This window comes from Rhynchophorus ferrugineus, unplaced genomic scaffold (assembly GCF_030347505.1).
Source record: "Rhynchophorus ferrugineus isolate W39M unplaced genomic scaffold, kcgeb_rfMv2 rfM1, whole genome shotgun sequence".
NCBI lineage: Eukaryota > Metazoa > Arthropoda > Insecta > Coleoptera > Curculionidae > Rhynchophorus > Rhynchophorus ferrugineus.
The window spans coordinates 54958396-54979865 of NW_027472580.1; the positions used below are offsets into that span (position 1 = coordinate 54958396).

Genomic DNA, 21470 nt, shown 5'->3' on the forward strand with positions numbered 1-21470 from the left:
ACACAGTCAAAAACAGAACGAAAATTAATTTCGTTAATACAACAAACTCAGCTTTTTTACTTGATTTCAACATCATTATTTAAAAAAACTATTTGATATCATAAAGCACCTTATTTCTAGTTCGTATTGCCAATTTCTTAAGGAATATTATTAGAAATTGAAATATTCGGATATAAAACTTTCTCGGCATTTTTTAAAAGCCTGGCTTGCTCGTCAGATATAAAATTGGTCTTAATTTTCTTAAGAATTTTCATTAGAATGGCACTGATTATGGTATCTTTTTTGTTTTCGTCAATTCATAGCCGGAGCCTCTTAAGAGGTGTGTCTACTTCTCAAGTCTTCTCTAGTCAATATACTCCTGTGGCCTCGGGCAATGTTAGGGTCGTATTTTTCAGATCGTCTTCTATGATATTGTGTCTTCCACCCAAAAGGTCGACTTGTACTTGCTCTAACTAAAAGGATCCAGGGATTTTAATAGAAATTAAAATTTACAATTTTTTTACAATTTAGCAATTTACAATTTAGCAAATATAACACTATCATCAGGAACTATCCTATTTGACAACAGTTTCACAAATCATTTCGTACTGATATTTAACATGAAACCATTCTAAGATGTCTGGAGAATAAATGTTCCCCTATTTTCATGAGCAATATATATAATCGAAAGCAGAAAGAAAATCACTAAAAGCCTTCTAAGTAAAATACAATTTCATTAATATTTTACACATAGCTTATTTCATTTCATTTTAACATCGCCATTTTTGGAAAACCTTACATAATATTGTATACATTATATTACACAACACATTATGTCTCGTACATATTGTATAATTTCTTAAGGAATTTGACTAAATATTGGTTATTTAGAAATATCAAGATTATTCGTTAGATATAAAATAATATAATCAAAAAATATGCCATAATTATATCTTCAATTCTTAAAAGATATAAACATATTATTTCTTGTTTTATGTATAAAAATATGTAAAAATATATAAAAAAAGATAGATTAGGGATAAGGGAGGGAATTATTACAAACAATTCTTGCATTATATAGTTTTTATTCTAATACAGTACAGGTATTTACATAATCTAATATCATTCTTAAAACGAATAATGTTTTTTTTATTAAATGAGCAGTAATTGTAACAGTAACAAACAATATACTAAACAGACTTTCAAATATAGGAATATCAAAGTATACTTAAAATCAATAGAGTATTGAATACTGATACCAGTAGGTATGTAGAACTAATTTAACTAGTATAGCGGCGTCTTAATCTAAGAAAGGCCTTAAGAATTTGTTACAATCGCTAATTTTGTAAAAATTTCGCCGTAATTTTTAAAAAGTATCTAAATATTCGTAAGCTACTTCGGAAATGTTGCCAATTTGAATCACAGGCATGCTTATCAACATTTAGTTGTAAGATGTACCAAGAGATATAACTACTGGAACATGTCTAATCTATTTATCGCTGATTGGTAACTTTCTTTTTAGGAAGAAGTAAGTCTAAAACGGTTTTAAACTTAGAACATTTATTCAAAGTGAACCAGAACAGTCATTCTCTGAAATTTAACACTCAAAAGTGTTGTTTAAAATTAAGATTACACAGCCGTCTACGTTAAAATATCGAAAAGCCAGAATATATGATTAGTACTATTTATTATACAGAAAACGGAAATAAATTAGCCGCTAAGATTTGATAAAAGAGAAACATTTTGATGTTCTTTCTGGATTATAATATTTCAAGACAATTTTTAATTTTGAGATCATTGATTAAAATTAAAATAAATTTTCTGTCTAAACATTATCCAAAAAAACATTTAACATTTTTTGAAAGCATCAAATATTCATAATGAAAACGGTAAACTGTTTCTCCTTATTTAAATCTGGCTAGTGTAAATTGTCGTTTTTTGACTAAAAACAGAGTAGAAAATTCTTAATAAACTGACAATACACACACATAAAACTATTAATGGGAGGTCCTATAAAGACAAGAATTGACCTGAGGTTTTGACTATCATTTAAGAAATGTATATAGCAATTATATACAGATATATAGAGGTAGGTAGTAACTATCATTTAGAACCTACAAAACTTATATATAACACTGATAATAAAAAGAAAACTCATCTTAACATATAGCAAATTTATTTTCATGATCACTGTTATATATTCGATAAAAAAATCCAATATTATGGCAAAATGAGATACCAAGAAAAACAGAATCGCTGAATATATAATCTCTCAAAGCTAATAGGTCACCGAAAGTGACATGTTTAATTAATTCCTTTTTTAAAGGTCGTGGTGATACTCTTCTAAATATTGATCATTTTCCTATATTAATAAATAACTATTTAAATACTAAATTGATCAGTGCACTTTAGCAAAGTAAAAAAGAGAACTTTACCCAATATCTTTTGATGCCCATGGCAGTTTCTTGAGCCAGTGTATATTGTTCAGTTAATGTTGTTATGGCTCACCTTTCTTTTTTGGTTCTAGCGAAACGAAATCATCTTTATTATTATCATTTTGGGAAGATTCTTTAATTGATGCCTCGGAAGAAGTTTTCTCTTTGACGAATCGTTTATAACGTTTAGTAACGGGTATCACTACTAGCATTAAACCGGAAATCGCTATGAACAGTCCTGCCAAGTAGAATGAGAGGTGGTACGTTCCTGTTATGTCATATAGCCAACCTGAAAAAAATTAAAATTATTTCGAATAGTGCTGAAATATAAAATTGGCTATAAACTTCTACATCAAAATATTGCATATTTTTTCTGGTTAGTTGTTATTAAAAGATCAATTGCAAAGTCCCTGGCCTATCATAGTACATAGTAACATTTTTATGACAAAATTAGGTTTTTTTATTCAACATAATTCCCTTCAAGGGTGATACATTGATTACAGCGACCCTCCAACTTTTCGATACGAATAGAATACGATGGATGAGGAAGCAATTCGAAGCTCAATTCATGGATTTTTGAAATCGTTTTCACTGATTTGTGACACGGTGCATTGATGGTGATTGAAGAAGTGATTTGTCTTGGTGAAGCTGCACTTTCTCTTTCTTCAAATGCAGCCGTTTTTCAGATTTCGGCCTTCAAACGGTCCAATAACGCTATGTAATAGTCACTGTTGATGGTCCTTCCTTTTTCAAGGTAGTCAATGAAAATTATTCCATGCGCATCCCAAAATACAGGCGCCATAACCTTGTCAGCCGACTGTCGATTGGACTTCGGAGTGAAATGATGGAGCCATGTTTCATCCATTGTCACATATCGACGCAAAAACTCGGGTTTATTACGCTTGATTATCTTCAAACACTGCTCCGAATCATCAACTCGTCGTTGTTTTGGTCAAAAGTGAGCTCACGCGGCACCCACTTTGCACAGAGCTTTCTCATACCCAAATTCATTGGGTATGAAGTTTTTGCGAATATGGGTATTCGTGAATGATATGATGTATACGTTCATTTAATATCTTTAGAGTGTCTGCTATTTCATTCAATTTCAATTTACGGTCATTCAAAATCATTTTGTGGATTTTTTTAATGTTCTTGTGGGTAACAACCTCTTTTGGGCGTTCACTGCGTTCACCGTCTTCGGTGCTCATTTCACCACGTCTAAACTTAGCATACCGGTCCTTGATGGTTGATTTTCCTGGGGCAGTGTCCGGAAACTCGGCATCAAGCCAAGGTTTTGCTTCAACTCTATTTTTTCCCTTCAAAAAGCAATATTTTATCAACACGCGAAATTTCTTTTCATCCATTTTTTTACAATAACAAAAGTTGCTTCACTCAAAATGCTATAATTCACAAATTAATGATCCAACATCTGCCAAATTATACACACATCTATTGAGGGTTAGGCCTAAGTAAAAAACATATGGATTTAATTCTAGTAGCGCCATCTATGTGTCAGGCCGGAGACTTTTCAATTAACTTGTTATCTCTCTCTTGTAATTTCTTTTGTTATGGAATATGATGTGTAGAATATTGCCGTTTTCTTTATGTTCTTTACGTTTACGTACAGTAATTTATTGGATGTTAAAACTAATGTATTGCTTTCTATAAAAGATGGCGTAAGTGACACAGTATTCCATTGTTAAACTTCAACATTCAATTCCCCATATTCTACCTTCAATTCCCTTCAACAATTTATAGCTGGTCAAACATCTGTTATTAAGTGTATTAAATGTTAAAATGTATTATTATAAACAACTATTAAACAATCTACCTGTTAAACTGTTAAATTTAATTTTATATAGGACATTTCTCTACATAAAATAACAGTTTTCCCTGTAGTATTATTGAGTTATTCAGTGTTTCCAGGTGCTAATTATGGAACGCTTAAAATAGCATTTTTGACATTCATTATTATTATTATTTGATTTGAACAAATTGGCTGATAAAGCCTATCAAACGCTTTTAGACTTGTTGGGCAAAAACTTAGCAATTGATGAATCAACTATTTTCAGAAGCTTATATGTAATGACTGAAAATCCCATTTCGGTCTGATTCAACATCGCAGTGTTGAATAATTATATATTATATTAATATTGCAATGTTGTTTGTCAGAGTTTTCTGCCGTGTATTGTTAGTGGAGATGAAAAGTAGATCGATAACGACAATCTCAGATGCAAAAAGTTATGAGTTAGTCCAAACGAGCCTGTGGGTGGCGACACTGAAGTGGAAAATTCATGGCTATAAAGTCTTACTTTAAATAGGGTAGTATCAACAAGGTATAGTATATTCCAAGTTGCTAAAACTGAATTAAATTATTAGTACATATGTCCACTGACGTCAGCTGAACGAAGTACTGTTGTAAACAAGGCAGCAATAGCGAATAACAGACGCAAAATTATCCTGTTGCATGGCAAGACTCCGTCAAGAATTGTGAAGGATACATTGTTGTAGCTCGAATGCCACGATTCACCAAACATAGCTCCTTCATAGCCATAACTTCATAACATAGCCTTCTGATTACCACTTGTTCAGATGGGTGTAGTATGGCATACGGTCTCGAAATGCGGAAAGAAGTGCGAAAATAGATCGATGATTGGATCGAGGTTAAACCAACATCGTTGTTTCGACATGGCATAGCCATGTTGTTGAGAAAATTTGTAGAAAATAATATATTGATTAATATATATATGGTACAAAATGTTCTCAATAAATGTGATTTTAAAGGAAAAAAATATCAGAATACAAGCAAGCCACTAATACATAACTGGAAGTAGATCTTACGTTATAAAAAAGTTAGTTCTATTTGAATAGCAAAGAACAAGATGAACAGCTGATAAAGTTCAGTAAAGTTTGCGAAGAATTGAATTAAAATTATCTAATTTATTCGGAGTTGACTTATGAATGGTACTTATTAATAGAAACCTATAGTAATTGGGGTTTTTAGGTGTTTTCTGATTTTAGAGTTGATATCTGATAAAACACAAAGTATGTTTATATCCAATCATCGCTGATCTGACTGGATTGTTTCTAAATACTATACTAACATATACTCGTAAATACATATTTGATAATATTTGTCATACCATTTTATATATATATATATATATATATATATATATATATATAGTACTGTACAATTTTTTCAACGATCTTTTGAATATACCAAGCTTTTATTTTGAAACTTATGATTTAAGGACCTTACATACAGTAAATCGTTCTCCAGCTCTCGTATAGTCTTTATCACTTTCATCAAGCGTTCGCAATTGTAATCGCATTTCACCGGATAAAATAAATTTACACTTCGAGGAACTTTAGTAGGAGTTTAGATATGCTGGTCAGGATTATAAACTAGCCATACCCAGAGGTTAAAATTAAGATACAGTCTTTATGAGAAACATGAAATATTTTTGTGTGTGTACCAAAAAATGAGTTGATTTAAAAAATATTAACAGCCAGCTTAATTACTTGTTAATAATACAAATTTCTGACATAAAATGTAATATGAAAATCTCTCTTCATATATTTTTCGGTTCATTATCCTTAAATGTTTTGGTGTTTATTATTATTGCCTTTTATTTTTATTAATATATGAAAGTCATCTTTTTTCTTTAATATTTTTGATGCATTTTGTATACATTAACCACTTCTCTAGATGTTATATAACTTTAAAAAGTAATTTTAAATAGCGAAGCATAACAGGAAGTTATCACATGATTGGACTCACATGAAGGATTACGGATCTTCTGCTAGTTACGTTGGATTTATGTTGATCTTATTAATTTCAAAGAATGCCTTAGTTTTTTACAGCCTAACAGAAGAATAAAATATCTTGTATTTAATATTAATAATGGCATTTCGTCAATAGCAGCCGGATTAAGCTATTTAATATCTATAATATTTTAATATAATTCCGGAATATATATATATATATATATATATATATATATATATATAAAGCATCCTTCGTATATTATAGTATTAACAAGTCAATAAGAATGACAAAATAATTAGAAGTTAATAAAATTAATTACCAATAAAAATATATGGACTTAATTGGAATAACTTTCAACAGATTATGTAAGTTTTAAGGCTCTGCTTTACTTTTTGTCGTTTTTGCAATGTATAGAAACATAATTATTGTAGACAACATATCAAAACTGTTCTACATTCATGTTTAAAAATACCTTTGAGAATTTATCAATTGTTATGTTACATCATTCAGTTAAGTATAACAAAATGGACACGGAAACGTTTGAACAACATAAAGCGTTGAAGTTACGAAATACCCTTAAGATTATTTACCAGCCCATGCATTTCATAATAAAATATGTAAAGAGCGCACGTCATTCAAACCATATTATTATTTTTATTAGTATGGTTAAAAAAAAGCAAACAAATGAATCCTACCTCCAATTGGTGGCCCAATTAAGTTGGCAAAACCCTGTACCAAGAGCAACAGACCATAGGCGTTGGTAAATCGGTCCAGAGTTATTAGCTCGACTAGAATCACGCATGTTAAGGAATAATTAGCAGCTATCAGGAATCCGAATGCCCCAGAAACGAGACAGAGTAGCGTATAATCGTGAATTAAAGGGATCAAGGCTATAACACCGCCACAAAGTCCCATACAAACGGCGTAAATGATGCTGGCGTTGGCCCAAGATCGATCTCCTACCCATCCAAGGATAATCTGAAAATTAACAAGATATTATACATTTTAGAGTATGAAATATTATTCTGAGTATATATTAAAAATAACATCATTTAAACAAAATAATTTATTTTTGTAAACAAGTATTTCTTGGTGATATGTATATAGAAGTACAAATACGGAACCTAGCATTATAATCAAGGAAAACAGCTTTCCTTTTACATAAATTTAAAATTATAAAAAGGCTATGCAAAATATATTAACCTCAAAATATATTTAAAATTTAGTATCAAATATATACAATCATGACCTTCGAAATTCAGAGAGTAGATAAAACATAAATATTATGTAGATTAATTCGCAGCATTTAACAAAATGCATCATTTGACTGTTTCCTCCAATAATTTAACAGGCCAATTGAAAAGTCCCCGGCCTGACACATAGATGGCGTTACTAGAATTAAATATATATGTTTTAGTTAGCCCTAAGCCTCAAAAGATGCGTGTATATATTTTTTTTTGAATGAAGCAACTTTTGTTATTATGAAAAAAATTGTTGTTGGGATAAAAAGAAGCGTGTTTATAAAATATTGCTTTTTGAAGGGAAAAAATACAGTCGAAGCAAAAACTTCGCTTGATGCCGAGTTTCCGGACACTGCCCCAGGAAAATCAACCATCAAGGATTGGTATGCTAAGTTTGGACGTGGTGAAATGAGCACCGAAGACGGTAAACGCAGTGGACGCTCTAAAGAGGTTGTTATCGACGAAAACATTTCAAAAATCCACAAAATGATTTTGAATGACCGTAAATTGAAATTTAATGAAATAGCAGACACTCTAAAGATATTAACTGAACGTGTATATCATATCATTCACGAATATTTGGATATGAGAAAGCTCTGTGCCACTTTGGCCACGCGAGCTCACTTTTGACCAAAAACAACGACGAGTTGATGATTCGGAGCACTGTTTGAAGATGATCAAGCATAATAAGTCCGAGTTTGTGCGTCGATATGTGACAATGGATGAAACATGGCTTCATCATTTTACTCCGAAGTCCAATCCACAGTCATCCAAGTGGACTGTACACGATGAACTCCAAAGCGTGGGAAAACGTCGGCTGGCTGGCAAGGTTACGGCGTCTGTATTTTGGGATGCGCACGGAATAATTTTCATTGACTACCTTGAAAAAGGAAGGACCATCAACAGCGACTATTACATAGCGTTATTGGACCGTTTGGAGGACGTCAGTGAAAACGATGGCAAAACTCAATGAATTGGGCTTCGAATTGCTTCCTCATCCACCGTATTCTCTAGATCTGGCCCCCAGCGACTATTTCCTGTTCTCAGATCTCAAAAGAATGCTCGCTGGGAAGAAATTTTCGTCGAATGAAGAGGTGATCGTACTATAAAAATGGTATCGAAAAGTTGGAGGGTCGCTATAATCAATGTATCACCCTTGAAGGGAATTATGTTGAATAAAAAAACTAATTTTGCCAAAAAATGTGTTTTACTATGGTAGGCCGTGGACTTTTCAATTGACCTGTTACGACCTGAAAAAGGGCTATTATTAAATATCTATATTAATACATTTCCATAATAATTTATACTTTAACAATTATGTCGGATATTGTGCCGTATATTGTTTTGCAAGAAATTTTACATCACTATTTTAATGTGAAATAACAATAGTGCAAAAAAGTCTTGTATTTTACTGAATATAGTGGTTTAGCTGAGCAAATATGTCGAAAACCACATTTTTTACGAAAATAAATAACCCAGACTATCGAAAGTTTGGGAATGGAAAATTATAGGAATTATTTGTCAAACACTTCAATAATTATTTATAATAGATCATTAGAAATTAGCTTATGAAACAGCAGTCAAACGCTTAAAAGCCTTGAGAATAATAAATAACTAAGGAAATTGGCTCCCCTATTAATTGCAACCCAGAAACTTGATATTTTTTAAATAATAAACACTAACATATGTATTTTAATCTTATAATCTATTGCACCTACAAGAAAAGGTTTTTGCAAAGAATTAAGAAAAGGCCATCGAATCAACATCAGTTAGAAAGTTAATATGTGGATTTTGTGAGAAGAAGAACAGCTAAAAGTAGTATCTTGCGTAAGGGCGTAATATTGATATTGTTTTTTAAACCAGCCGGCTTGGTTGGCGCAGTGGTAAAGGCGACATGACGGTCCACCTACTGTTGCAATAGTCGTGGGTTCAAATCCTGCTGGGGCATGGTCGTATATTTATGTTTGTGATAAAAAAAGAAAAGGAGAAAAGAAAAGGAGCAGGTTCTAAGTTCGGCTGCATATTTTTTAAAATGTATGTTCGCCGATTTCTCAACGCAACCAAACCAAACCAAACCAAATCAGGATCTGATGAGGGGAAGGGGGGAAATCAAGGGAAAACCTCAAATTTCAATGTTTTCACATATTTTTTAACTAAAGTAATCAGATATTGGTGTATAATGTTATTGCTGAACTGATGTGACGAAAAATCGGAAGTAGTTCAGTGTAAATGTCAGTCAGTTTGCTTTTTAAGCAACAACCATATCATATGAGACATTGTAGAAAAGTTGTAGGCAACTGTATCTATGGTGTAATGGTTAGAATGTTGAGCTCACACGCGGAGGTCGATCAATCAATTCCCAACAGAGCAGCAGCTTTTCTTGTTCTAGTTTGATTGCAACATTTGTCACATCGCCACCGACTTCAAAGTGATCAGTTGGTAGTAGTTAAAATAATATTGTAAATAGATAAATAGGTTTATGTAGGTATTGAGCTAAATTGTGTGTATAGTAGAATTCAAAATACGTGTAGTAGATAAGGTTTCTGTTTAATTATATTTAGTTATTACAACGATTATTATGTACATATTTTATTTTAAAATATTTTTTTGTATTAAAAATATAATGAGAGGACTAGCTGAATATAACGATATTTCCACCCAAATCATAATGGAACCTCTCCATGCTTAACTGTAAGAAACAGACAGCCCAAATCGACGACATTCTTCCAATTGTCCAGATCCAAGTGTCCAAATCTTATGATTGTTATTCGTTATGCAAAAAAGTGGTTCTTTCGCAGCTTAGTGGGCTTCCGATATAAAGGAATGTTTTCTGTATTCTATCATTACCATGCATACTGTTGTTACTAAAACACCTGAGAGACAACAAATTTGACCGACCACTTGCTTTAACCGTCTCAGAGCAAAACATTTAATAAACTCCGAAATAATAAACAAAATAATAAACACTGGAATATCACCTACAAGGCTTGGAGTGTAAACTGAGCTATACTCATTATTTACACGGAAACAATGTTGCCAACATATAAAAAGATGTACTATATTGCATGGAATTCATATTAGTTTGTCTATCCCCTATAATATTGGTCGATAAACGTATTTTATAAAGTAAATTTAATAAATAGGACCTCATGTAATTAAAGAAAATGATATGCAAGTAATTATAAGTGAAGTGATGCAACAAAAGAAAGAATTAATTATCTCTTACTAAGTCTCTTTTAAGTACATCCTAATTCTTTAACCTCGCGAGGAACTAATTTAAGCTTATTGGTAAACAAGTACTTTAGAAGTTTAGCGACTTTATTAAGGCAGTAATTACTTTATTAACAGTTGAAGGTTCTTAATGGTACTATTATCTATCTAAAGGTATATCCTGTTTTCCTTCTATTAAACTTTGTTAGTATTAAATGGCTAATAGTTCGCCGTATTTTGTATAGTACACAATACAAGTACAAGCACATAATTCATATCGTAAACTGTAAACTTAAAGCACTCTAATTAATTAAATCATATACAATTCCTTATGATGAACATGACAAGTCATTAAATATGGCTAAATTTTCATAGATATGAAGAAGTGTATATTATATAACAATTGACAGCAGCAAATGACCTATGATCAAGTTATTGTAACAATTTGTTCAGTTGCTAGTGATACCCTTCGACAGTTCCAGTCTAACCAGTTCTTCATGTCCCATCAGAAAAGGGTAACATATTTTAGTGGGTATTCTATTTTGATATCAATATACTAGATACACTGGGTTGCCTAATGTAACCACAGATTGTAATCTAACCACAGATTTATATACCTGGAATTATCATAAAGAATAAAGGATCTTTCATCTCCCAACCACCAGACGCTTGATTTGGAAATATTGCCATCTCAATGTACAACAAAAATCTAAGAGCGAGGGTCAGCGAATATATTAACCGGTTTGTGAAAAAACGTCAAGTAAGACTGAGTGAATATAACATTAGAACAGAAAGTTTTACAATTATTCGACTGCAGTGGCAGTGACAGCTTCGAACCAGTATATGTGTGAAAAAAGTGCAGTGTTTTAAATTTAAGCAGAGTTCACCATTAGGAGTACATCTAACGCTATTTAATGTTGGGCTTGAACTCTTACATCTGAACTTGAAGAACTATATTGAGATGAAATACTATATACGCCAAATGCATTTTTAAATAAAAAATAAAATAATAAAAAAGAACAGAAAAAAGTTGGCTGACAAAATTATGAAACCCTTATTTCGGATAGCGCTTGATATTTTGTCTATTCAATATCTTGAGAACGGTAAAACTATCAAGAGCAAATATTACATCGCTATTGGATTGATTGGGATCTAAAAAGTGTTGTTTCGCTAAGACAATACTGCCTGTCACAAATAGAGGTTGCAGAAAAATATAGCACAAGTAAAGAAGTGATAGCCTAATAATCTCGCATAACAATGAAATAGACAATGTTATGTTTTACTAAGACAATAATCCCTATAACTATTACTATGACAATGTTTTACTAAGACAATAATCTCTGTCATAAACAGATGGAAACATTGCATAAACAAACAAATTAAATGAATCTTATTTTTCCCCATTCCCAAAAAGATACTACAAAAAATGCTAATAGAAATAATGAAGTGATAGCTTAATAATTTTACATAACAATGGAAACGATGTTTCACCAAGATAATGCCCAATGTCACAAATAGATAAAAACCATGTTTAATTTAAATGAATCGAATTTCTTCATTACCCTTAAGGTTATGCAGGAAAATCTAGCAAAAATAAAGGGGTGATTTCGAATATGAGGCACACAGGCGATTTGTTCTACAAAAATGTATCGAAATGTTATAGGAGCGTTAGAAGTATATCTTGAGAAAGAATATGAATTTATATAAAATTTCTAAAGGAAAAATGTTTTTTTACTAAGTTAAAATATCTCCCCAATTCCCAGTAGTCTCTCCAAAGATCCCAAAGATTCTCCACAATTAATTCTTATTTGATTTTAAGAAAACCAAAAATATGAAAATTGAATATTTAAGTGCACTGCCGTTTATAATTAAACAAAACCATAAATGTACTTACATGTTAGGACATATTTATCTTTTTGATATCTTAACTGAATGACAAAAAGACGTCTATTAAAATTGATTGATTATTATTTTAAAAGAAAATGAAATCTACAGGATTTTTAACATTATCACAAAAAACACAACATTTATTTGTAATTATTTATTATCACTTGTTTCGAAAGCGTGTTAATCAATATATACTATCAAATGGCTGAGATTTTAATGTTTTATTTCAAAATATCTAGGGACATTTGACCTTAAATATGTACCTCACTGAAATCTTCGTATATCACTAGTATGTTTTATAATATCAGAAAGAGTCGACCCGAAAATCGAGTTTTAATGTCCACTAATGTTGTTAAAATAAATTTTCTATTCTGATATGGCCACTTGAAGAGAGTTTAGTGTTAGTAGGTCAATACGATCTATATATATAATTTTGAAAACAAATAATATGAACTAACTTGATGGTGTTGAATTCATTTTTATTTTATGTATTTAAAGTTTTTGCTAATTTTTAACGATAATTTAAATTATACCTACTGATTACTATTTCGATCAGTTAGGAATTCAGATACACTGGTTATAATAATATTAATTCCATCTAAAAATGCTAGACCAATATAAAAAAAAATCTTAAATATTACTGCTTGACGAACTGTAACAAAATAAATTTTAAATAATGTAATAATGAATATATTAATTAAATCAACTTAATAGTATTTAAATGACTAAAAATGTTTTGTATTTATTTTGAATAATAAAACTTATTGTCATCAAATATTAAAATGCAAAAATACTTTTTTATTGTTTTCAGCATCAACACTATTTGGTGTACACAGGAGGAATTTGTTAAAATTATTAATTTTTTCATCGCATAAACAAGCGAATTATGAGTGCAACACTGGACAGTAATGAATTAATATGAGTAATATTATTGGGTTGAAAAAATAAACTGTTAAGAATTACTACTACAGTACTTAGTGACAACTGTTTCTCCCGTTCTTGTTCAACTAGATGTACATTCAAAGGCTAAAAATAAAATGAAACCAGTTTAGGACTAAAGGCATACAATTTTAAAGAGGGCCTCTAGTCAATTAAAACCCGAATATACCGTAGTGGACAAACACCAACCGAGGTATCTAAATAATATTGTTAGTTGACAACGTATAAAGAATAATTTTATCGCATTAGAGGCAGGAATCAAAATGACAGAATGAAAAGAAGAAAAATTAAAGCGCTCAAGTTATAAAAAAATTAAATAGGATTAATGAGCAAATAAGGTTTTTTCTATATTTTAACAAAAAACTGCGTTATATATCTTTCCTAAAAAAATAATCCGAGTTAATATTTTTATATTCGCCAGTTAATTAATATTTATACAACAAAATATTTTTATCTTATCTTGCTTATAATTAGTACACCATTGTTCAACTCCTATGTTAAATATATTTTAATTAAATAAAACAATCGGTAAATAACATAGCTCACAAAGAAACCAAAAAAGGCAAGACTACCGCTTATTAAAATTTGTGGAGATTAAAAATTGATATCGATCTGCAGACGGTGCTTTTAACTGTGTTTCGAAATAGATAAGGATACTTGAAAAAGCTTTAGTATATCGGAAAATAGGTCAATATAAGACGGATATATAATAAATATAGTTTTAAAATATAAATATATAAACATAGCGATGATATAGGGGTAGTGACAAGATGTGATGTGATACAAATATGAGATGAACAACTAAGTTATTTATATTTCTAGTTAAATTATGGTATTTATGTAGTATATAAAAAGAATGAAGAATAGATATACTGATATATTATTTGCCTTAAATATTTCAATATTATTATAATATGAATACATTTCATACTAAAACATATTCTTGCTACTGTATATTATATCGGCTGGTTTAATAAGCTCTCGAAGTACCTATATTATTTCAGGACATTACCAAAATTTCATTAAAATGTGTGGATTAATTTTTTGTTTACAAGCCATTTAAAATGTTCGCATTTTTAACAATGTAAGCAGTATAGCGAATTTTCAATATCAAAATACAAGTTTAAATGTTATAGAAATTCATATTGAAATAATTTGGTTTCCAAGTGGGCTGGTTTGATTAAAGGTCGTACAAGCCCAGAGAATATCTAGAAGCTTCAAAATTCAGATCATAAATCGCCGCAAAATAGAGGATATGATTGAAAATCATGAATTGGTCCAAGAGGGAAATAGAAGTAACAGGTCAATTGAAAAGTCCCCGGTCTACCACAGTAAAACACATTTTTTTGCCAAAATTAGTTGTTTTTATTCAACATAACCCCTTTAAGGGTGATACACTGGCGACCCTCCAACTTTTCGATACCATTTTTGTAGTACGATTTGTCAAAATAGGCCTCAGTTTCGGCGATCACCTCTTCATTCGACGAAAATTTCTTCCCATTCTATTAAGATGCGAGCATTCTTTTGAGATCTGAGAACAGAAAATAGTCGCTGGGAGCCAGATCTGGAGAATACGGTGGATGAGGAAGCAATTGGAATCCCAATTCATGGATTTTGCCATCGTTTTCACTGACTTGTGACACGATGCATTGTCTTGGTGAAACAGCACTTTCTTTTTCTTCAAATGCGGCCGTTTTTCGGCGATTTCGTTCTTCAAACAGTCCAATAACACTATGTAATAGTCGCTGTTGATGGTCCTTCCTTTTTCAAGGTAATCAATGCAAATTATTCCATGGGCATCATCCATTGTCACATATCGACGTAAAAAACTCGGGTTTATTACGCTTGATCATCTTCAAACACTGCTCCGCATCATCAACTCGTCGTTGTTTTTGGTCAAAAGTGAACTCCACCGACACCGTCTTTGCGCAGACCTTTCCAAATATTCGTGATATGATGTACACGTTCAGTGGATATCTTTAGAGTGTCTGCTATTTCATTCAATTTCAATTTACGGTCATTCAAAATAATTTTGTGGATTTTTTTATGTTTTCGTCGGTAGCAACCGCGCACACCAATGCTTGATGGTTGATTTTCCTGGGCAGTATCCGGAAACTCGGCATCAAGCCAAGTTTTTGCTTCAACTGTATTTTTTCCCTTCAAAAAGCAATATTTTATCAACACGCGAAATTCCTTTTTATCCATTTTTTTACAATAACAATAGTTGCTTCACTCAAAATGCTATAATTCACAAACTAGTGATCCGACAGCTCTCAAATTTATACGCGCATCCTGAGAGGGTTAGGGCTAACTAAAAAACATATGGATTTAATTCTAGTAGCGTCATCTATGTGTCAGACCGGGGACTTATCATTTGATCTATTATAAACATAATTCTTGTCAAAAATGATCGAAAGCCACACACGGAGAACTGATTAAGTGGAATGGAAACAGCCATTTGATTTCAAAGTTTTCAAAATCATTACGATTTTGTATTTACTTTTACAATTTTATTCTGCAAAATTGTATTTTAGAAAGTATTTGTAGTGATTTTAAAAATAAGAATATTTTATACCCAAGATGTTCGTTAATTCTCTTACTGCTTCAATGACTAAAATGAATATTTGCACTGTATCGTGAACAGATGATAGAAAGCATTAATATACACTACGAAAGCATAAACTCATTGAGTAAGTTCAGCAATACATCAATGCCATTGGCAAAGCCAAATCCATACTTGGGATCATCTGTTGTATGTTTGCCAGACAGGGTTCAAAACAAAAGAAAGCACAATGAAAATAGTTATATGATGATGACATTAGATATATGATTGTCTCTATTTAATAAGTAGATAAATAGTAAGAAATAAATATATGCGTAAATATGGTATGGTAAATAAGGTATATTAAGCAACAACAATATTGCAATAATATTTGATATATTATATTCACTATTATCTGATGTATTACTATACAAATAATATTTCGAAAACAGCAACCTTAAACAACAATTTTTTTTAAATAGAAAATTACAGTAAGTCAGGTAACGCTATCTTTAATTTTATCATTTTCGAGTTACCTCGATTGTTTAAATGTTGATCATATTTGGCATACAAATTTAAGTTTAACATCTGCTTCAAATTTAATCAGAAATATAATAATGAAACGTTGATTATTCGATTAAGGGAATATTAAAATAATTGAATCTCTATTGAAAAGTTATAATATTATTATTAATATAGTAGATACTTGCATGTATTTTAATCAATTTTATCTTTAATGATATCGATAAATATAAACAACTGTTAAGCAACCTAACATCACCCAACTCTTAAATTCGACAGTGTTAACATTTCTCTATATAAAATAATAGTATTCTATTCAATATCGTTGATTTATTCAGTGTGTACAGATTGCAATCATGGAAAGTTCAAAATTCCAATTTCGACTTTACTTTCGAATTACTTTTGTTTTGAAGAAATCTACTGCCGTTACTCATCAAACACTTTTAGAAACTTATGGTAATGCTACTCCTTATTCTCCCAATTGTCGTTTATGGTTTTACAATTTCAAAGTGGTAGTTTTTTTGTGAATAGAAAAGAATGGCTTGGATGACCCAAAAAGTTTGGAGACAGTGAATTGCAGGACTTATTAGTGAAAATTCAGCACAAACTCTCCAAGAGCTTTCAGACAGCTTAATACTTGATAAATTAACTATTTCCAGACTTTTACACGTAATGGGAAAGATCCAAAAGGAAGATAAATTACAACCATACGAATTGACTGAAAATGACATTTCGAAGTGTTTCAATTTTTTTTTGATTTTTCGTGATTATCTGCTTGTCAGACAAATAGAATAGTTTTCTGTGGAAAATTGTGACTAGTGATAAAAACATGGATTTATTACAATAATCTAAATCGCAAAAAGGCATGGTTTAGCCCAAAAGAATTACCCATATCGCCACCAAAACAGAATATGCACGAACATAAAGCCTTATTATACATATAATGGGATCAGCCAGCAATACGAGCTATCAGAACCAAATGAAACTATTATTGTAAATGTTTACCGACGTCAATTGAACAAATAAACGACGTATAGTTGCAAGGAGGACCGACAATAGCAATTAATGAGCTGAAGGACATCCTTTTGTATGACAACACTCGATCACATGATGCAAGAGTTATGAAGGATACACTGTTGTAACTCGAGGTTCTGCCATATCTAGAGTACTCTTCAAACATGGTGCCTTTGATTATCACTTGTTCAGATCGATGCTGCACAAACGAATATCGTGCTTTCGACAAGGTATTACCATGTTGCAAAAAGACGGTAAGAAAAACATGAAAAATACATTGATTAATACATATTGTACTAATTTTGTCAATAAATATATTTTTAAAATAAAAAATTAACAGAATACATGCACGCACCTAATATATTGATAAATAAAAATATTTGCTAAAATATCATATAAACCAGAAACTTTTCAAAATATCGATTATTACAAAATAAATAATAAGATATTCATATCAATAAACAAAAATTGCTTACCTCGCCAAGCATGTTAATAATTCCAATGATGGATATTAGCAATGATGCATCCTTTTCTGAGAATCCCAACGACTTGATAGCGTTGTCGGTCAAATAGACATATGGAACGTCATACCACGTGTATAAAAGAAAATTCGAAAGGGCAAACACTAAGTATTTTGAATCGGCGAAGTGTGAAAAATCAAACATGTCCACTAAGAGATCCCAAAAGTCCCATAGTCCTGCGTACCATTTAACCTTTTCTTGCGCCATCATAGTCATCGAGTTCCGGTAGATATCAGGACATGAGCTTGATCGAAGCCTATGCCGTTTCAAGTTCAGCATAGCTCCTCGGTAAGTAACTGATAGTCTGTGCATTCTTGCAGAGAGAGATTTTTCCACAGGATGCTTCCTAGGTATTGCCTTCTGTGTAGGAGACGTTGGAGACATGAGATTCCCATTTAACCACCAAGAATCTTCTTTAGATATATGCGCGGGAGGCGATAACTGCGTGGTAGTTTTTGCGTGTTTTGATGACAAATGTGCTTCGTTCAATCGACCGGAATCACTGAAGCTTCGCGACGGTACTAAAAGATTCGGATAATTGGTTAAGAGAATATTGTAGATGTTTTTATTACTAGCTAAAAGCTCTAATACTTCAGCAGGGATTTTTTCACCATCTTTTATATATGTAGGTAAATTAACTAATGAACTACAAAGTCGAATAGACTGACGGTCTTGCTCTTGATCTTCATTGGCCTCGATAATAGGCTGCAAGACACTAGCTGTACAAGTACCAGTACTAATAGAAAAAGAATCAGCTGATACTGGTTGTTTTTTTCGTTTTAAAATTCTATTTTTCTTTCTTTCGTTAGCTAGTGATTTCTGTTTTTCGGATGTCCAAGGTAAATCGCGCATTAGGGCTCCACAAACTACCATATTCAAAAATAATCCTGCGAGTATCAAAGTCGTCCCTCGCCAGCCATATTCGTCCAATAACAGCTGTATCAATGGTGCGAAAATGAATGTTCCAATTCCACTACCACATACTGCTAAGCCGGTAGCGAATGATCTTCTTTTATCAAAGTAGTAAGCCACTATCACTACTGAAGCTACATAACATAGGCTGAGACCGAATCCCGCTAAAACTCCGAACGTAATACAAAGCACAATCATGCTGTTAGCCTGGGAGCTGATGATAAATCCTATCGAAGCAAGGATAGCTCCAAATACGGTTACTTTTCTACAACCATATCGGTCTGTAAGAAAACTGGCAATCGGTCCAGATAATAATGGCATAGCCATAAACAAACCACCAACCCAGGCGGTAGTACCACGGTTTTCGCCAAAATAATTTAAAAATTCAACATAAATCACACCAAAACTGAAGGTGATGCCATCGGCAATCAAGTTCACTACGAAGGATGCAGCCACCACAACCCATCCCCAGCCGCCGTCAGGCGGACGCGCCTCTGAAATATCCAGGGACTCGGAGGACGAGCTCGACGATGACGACTGCGAGCTGGAATTGTCTGACGAGGTCGACGGTGATGGCGGATCCTGTTTGATAATTGACGAGTCACTGTCTTTGTGATTGAACTGTACACGTAATACTGGTTTGTCTTCGGTAGGCATAATGATAGCGTGATTGAGAAGTTGTTCGTTCTCTCCGTTATCGTATAGCGGATTCACTTCCACCTTGGGTTTCCTCTTTGCATTCTTCTCATTAAGGAACAGTTCCATGTTGTACTTCTTCGACGCGCTACCATGTCGCTCGGGTTTGGTAGACGATTTCTTAACGCTAGGTGTACTTCTATTTTGACACGCGGCTTCACCGTTTGACAACGTGAAGGGTTTGTTGTCAGTCGTAACACTATTGTCGTCACAACTTTTGTCACTTATTTTGTTAACGTCGTTTCGCACGGTTTGTGGGCCGTTAGTGTCCAAAGTTTGGGCCATTCTTGTAAGTCTCTGGTGAACTGTCGACGCAACGACGCTAGGGGACGTGTAGTCAGAGGTCGTTTCATACGTGTGATGGCAAGGTATAGGTGCCGGGAATGTCTAGCAGGCTTCGTCTGTTTTTCCATACGTGGCTGATATAAACCGCCGAAAGTAGCAACGATTCTAAAACAAGTAACATAGAATTAGTAACTGATTAATTAACTATTCATATTTTATACAGTAGGACACTGAATCAGTTCCCGCTGTTTTTCAACACATAATGTTACATAAACTGTGTGTATATAACGCTTTTAATAATGGAATATACAAAAAGCACTAAAATAATAATTCATAAGCAAAGATATTGACAGAAAATCTAAGGAATGGGAGAATACCTATAGTTTGAAGATTCTGTTTTAAGTTTAGCTTTTTTAAACCCAATTTTAACAAAATACAGCGAGAAATTATTCAAAGTTCTAATAAATAATACCGGCTTACTTCTGAGACTAATATAATAAACAGTTCACAGTAACTACTTCTATAAATATAAACTATATATAAGATAAAGATGTCAAAAGAAAAATATGCCAAAAAAATATAACTTAACGTGTTATATACGTTAACGTGTTAAATAAGTTAATGTTGTTAATATATATATATATATATATATATATATATATATATATATATATATATATATATATATATATATATATATATTAAAACAGTTTTTTTTAATGTAACTTTACTAATTCTTATGATTTTAATTTATAAATCGCTGGATCATCTTGTAAGTATATTCATGTTAAAACTTTATCATTTCCTTCTAAAAACATACTATCTTTGAGTCCTAACCATTTCAACCTATGTACCAGAAAAACAGAATTTGCGGAGCATGTTCATCTTATTTCTTTTAAATACAGCTGATAGGCATTAATTGCTATTTTAATCATTTGAGGATATATACTCTATGAATTGGAGATGTTGTTGGACCGATGTTCATGCCAAATTGTAGAGAAAGCTTGAGGTTTTAAACTTCATAGGCAAAATCGCAAACTTTTTTTAGCATAAAGTGAGTTTACTACAATAAATCGTTTACAAGCAATAATTAATGATAATTACACTAAACATTAAAACTTAAACGTCCTTGAAAAACTAAGACTTTTTTCAACTTGACTATATTGCAAAAACTTTTCCAGCCATTTCAATGAGATATTCTGCTCCGTCTTGCTTATTCGCCAGACAGTACTTTTTCTGACTGCCACATGTTCTCGTCGCTGACTTATTGCCTCTCCAAGCAGTATTCCATTTTTTACAAATAAGCCAAAAAAGATCGATTGTTAGATGAAATCAAAAGGCAAGACATATTTTCAGCGCAGGTCAATCCGCATGCTACTTGAAACGGGTGGAAAAGTCGTTAACATTAAGTCGATTCTCAAAACTTATTTGAATACCTTATAAGAAGCACTTAATTGATTCCATAACTATATTCAGCGAATTATAAAGGCAATGAAACTTATTTCATATTATGAT

At 31.9% G+C, this 21470-nt stretch overlaps 2 protein-coding genes across 2 annotated transcripts in view; both read right to left on the bottom strand.

Moving 5' to 3' along the window:
* tzn (hydroxyacylglutathione hydrolase tenzing norgay) overlaps positions 1-21470 on the bottom strand; it is a 249104-nt gene that overhangs the window by 212940 nt on the left and 14694 nt on the right. The gene's annotated exons all lie outside the window — the stretch shown is intronic.
* LOC143198454 (monocarboxylate transporter 9) overlaps positions 2142-21470 on the bottom strand; it is a 29548-nt gene continuing 10219 nt past the window's right edge. The window contains exons 2-4 of the mRNA XM_076407688.1: positions 18018-20120; positions 6882-7164; positions 2142-2703 (exon numbers count right to left, since the gene is read on the bottom strand). Of these exons, the coding sequence (XP_076263803.1) occupies positions 2477-2703; positions 6882-7164; positions 18018-19955 (2448 nt within the window). The 5' untranslated portion in view covers positions 19956-20120 and the 3' untranslated portion in view covers positions 2142-2476. The remainder of the gene's footprint in view (positions 2704-6881; positions 7165-18017; positions 20121-21470) is intronic.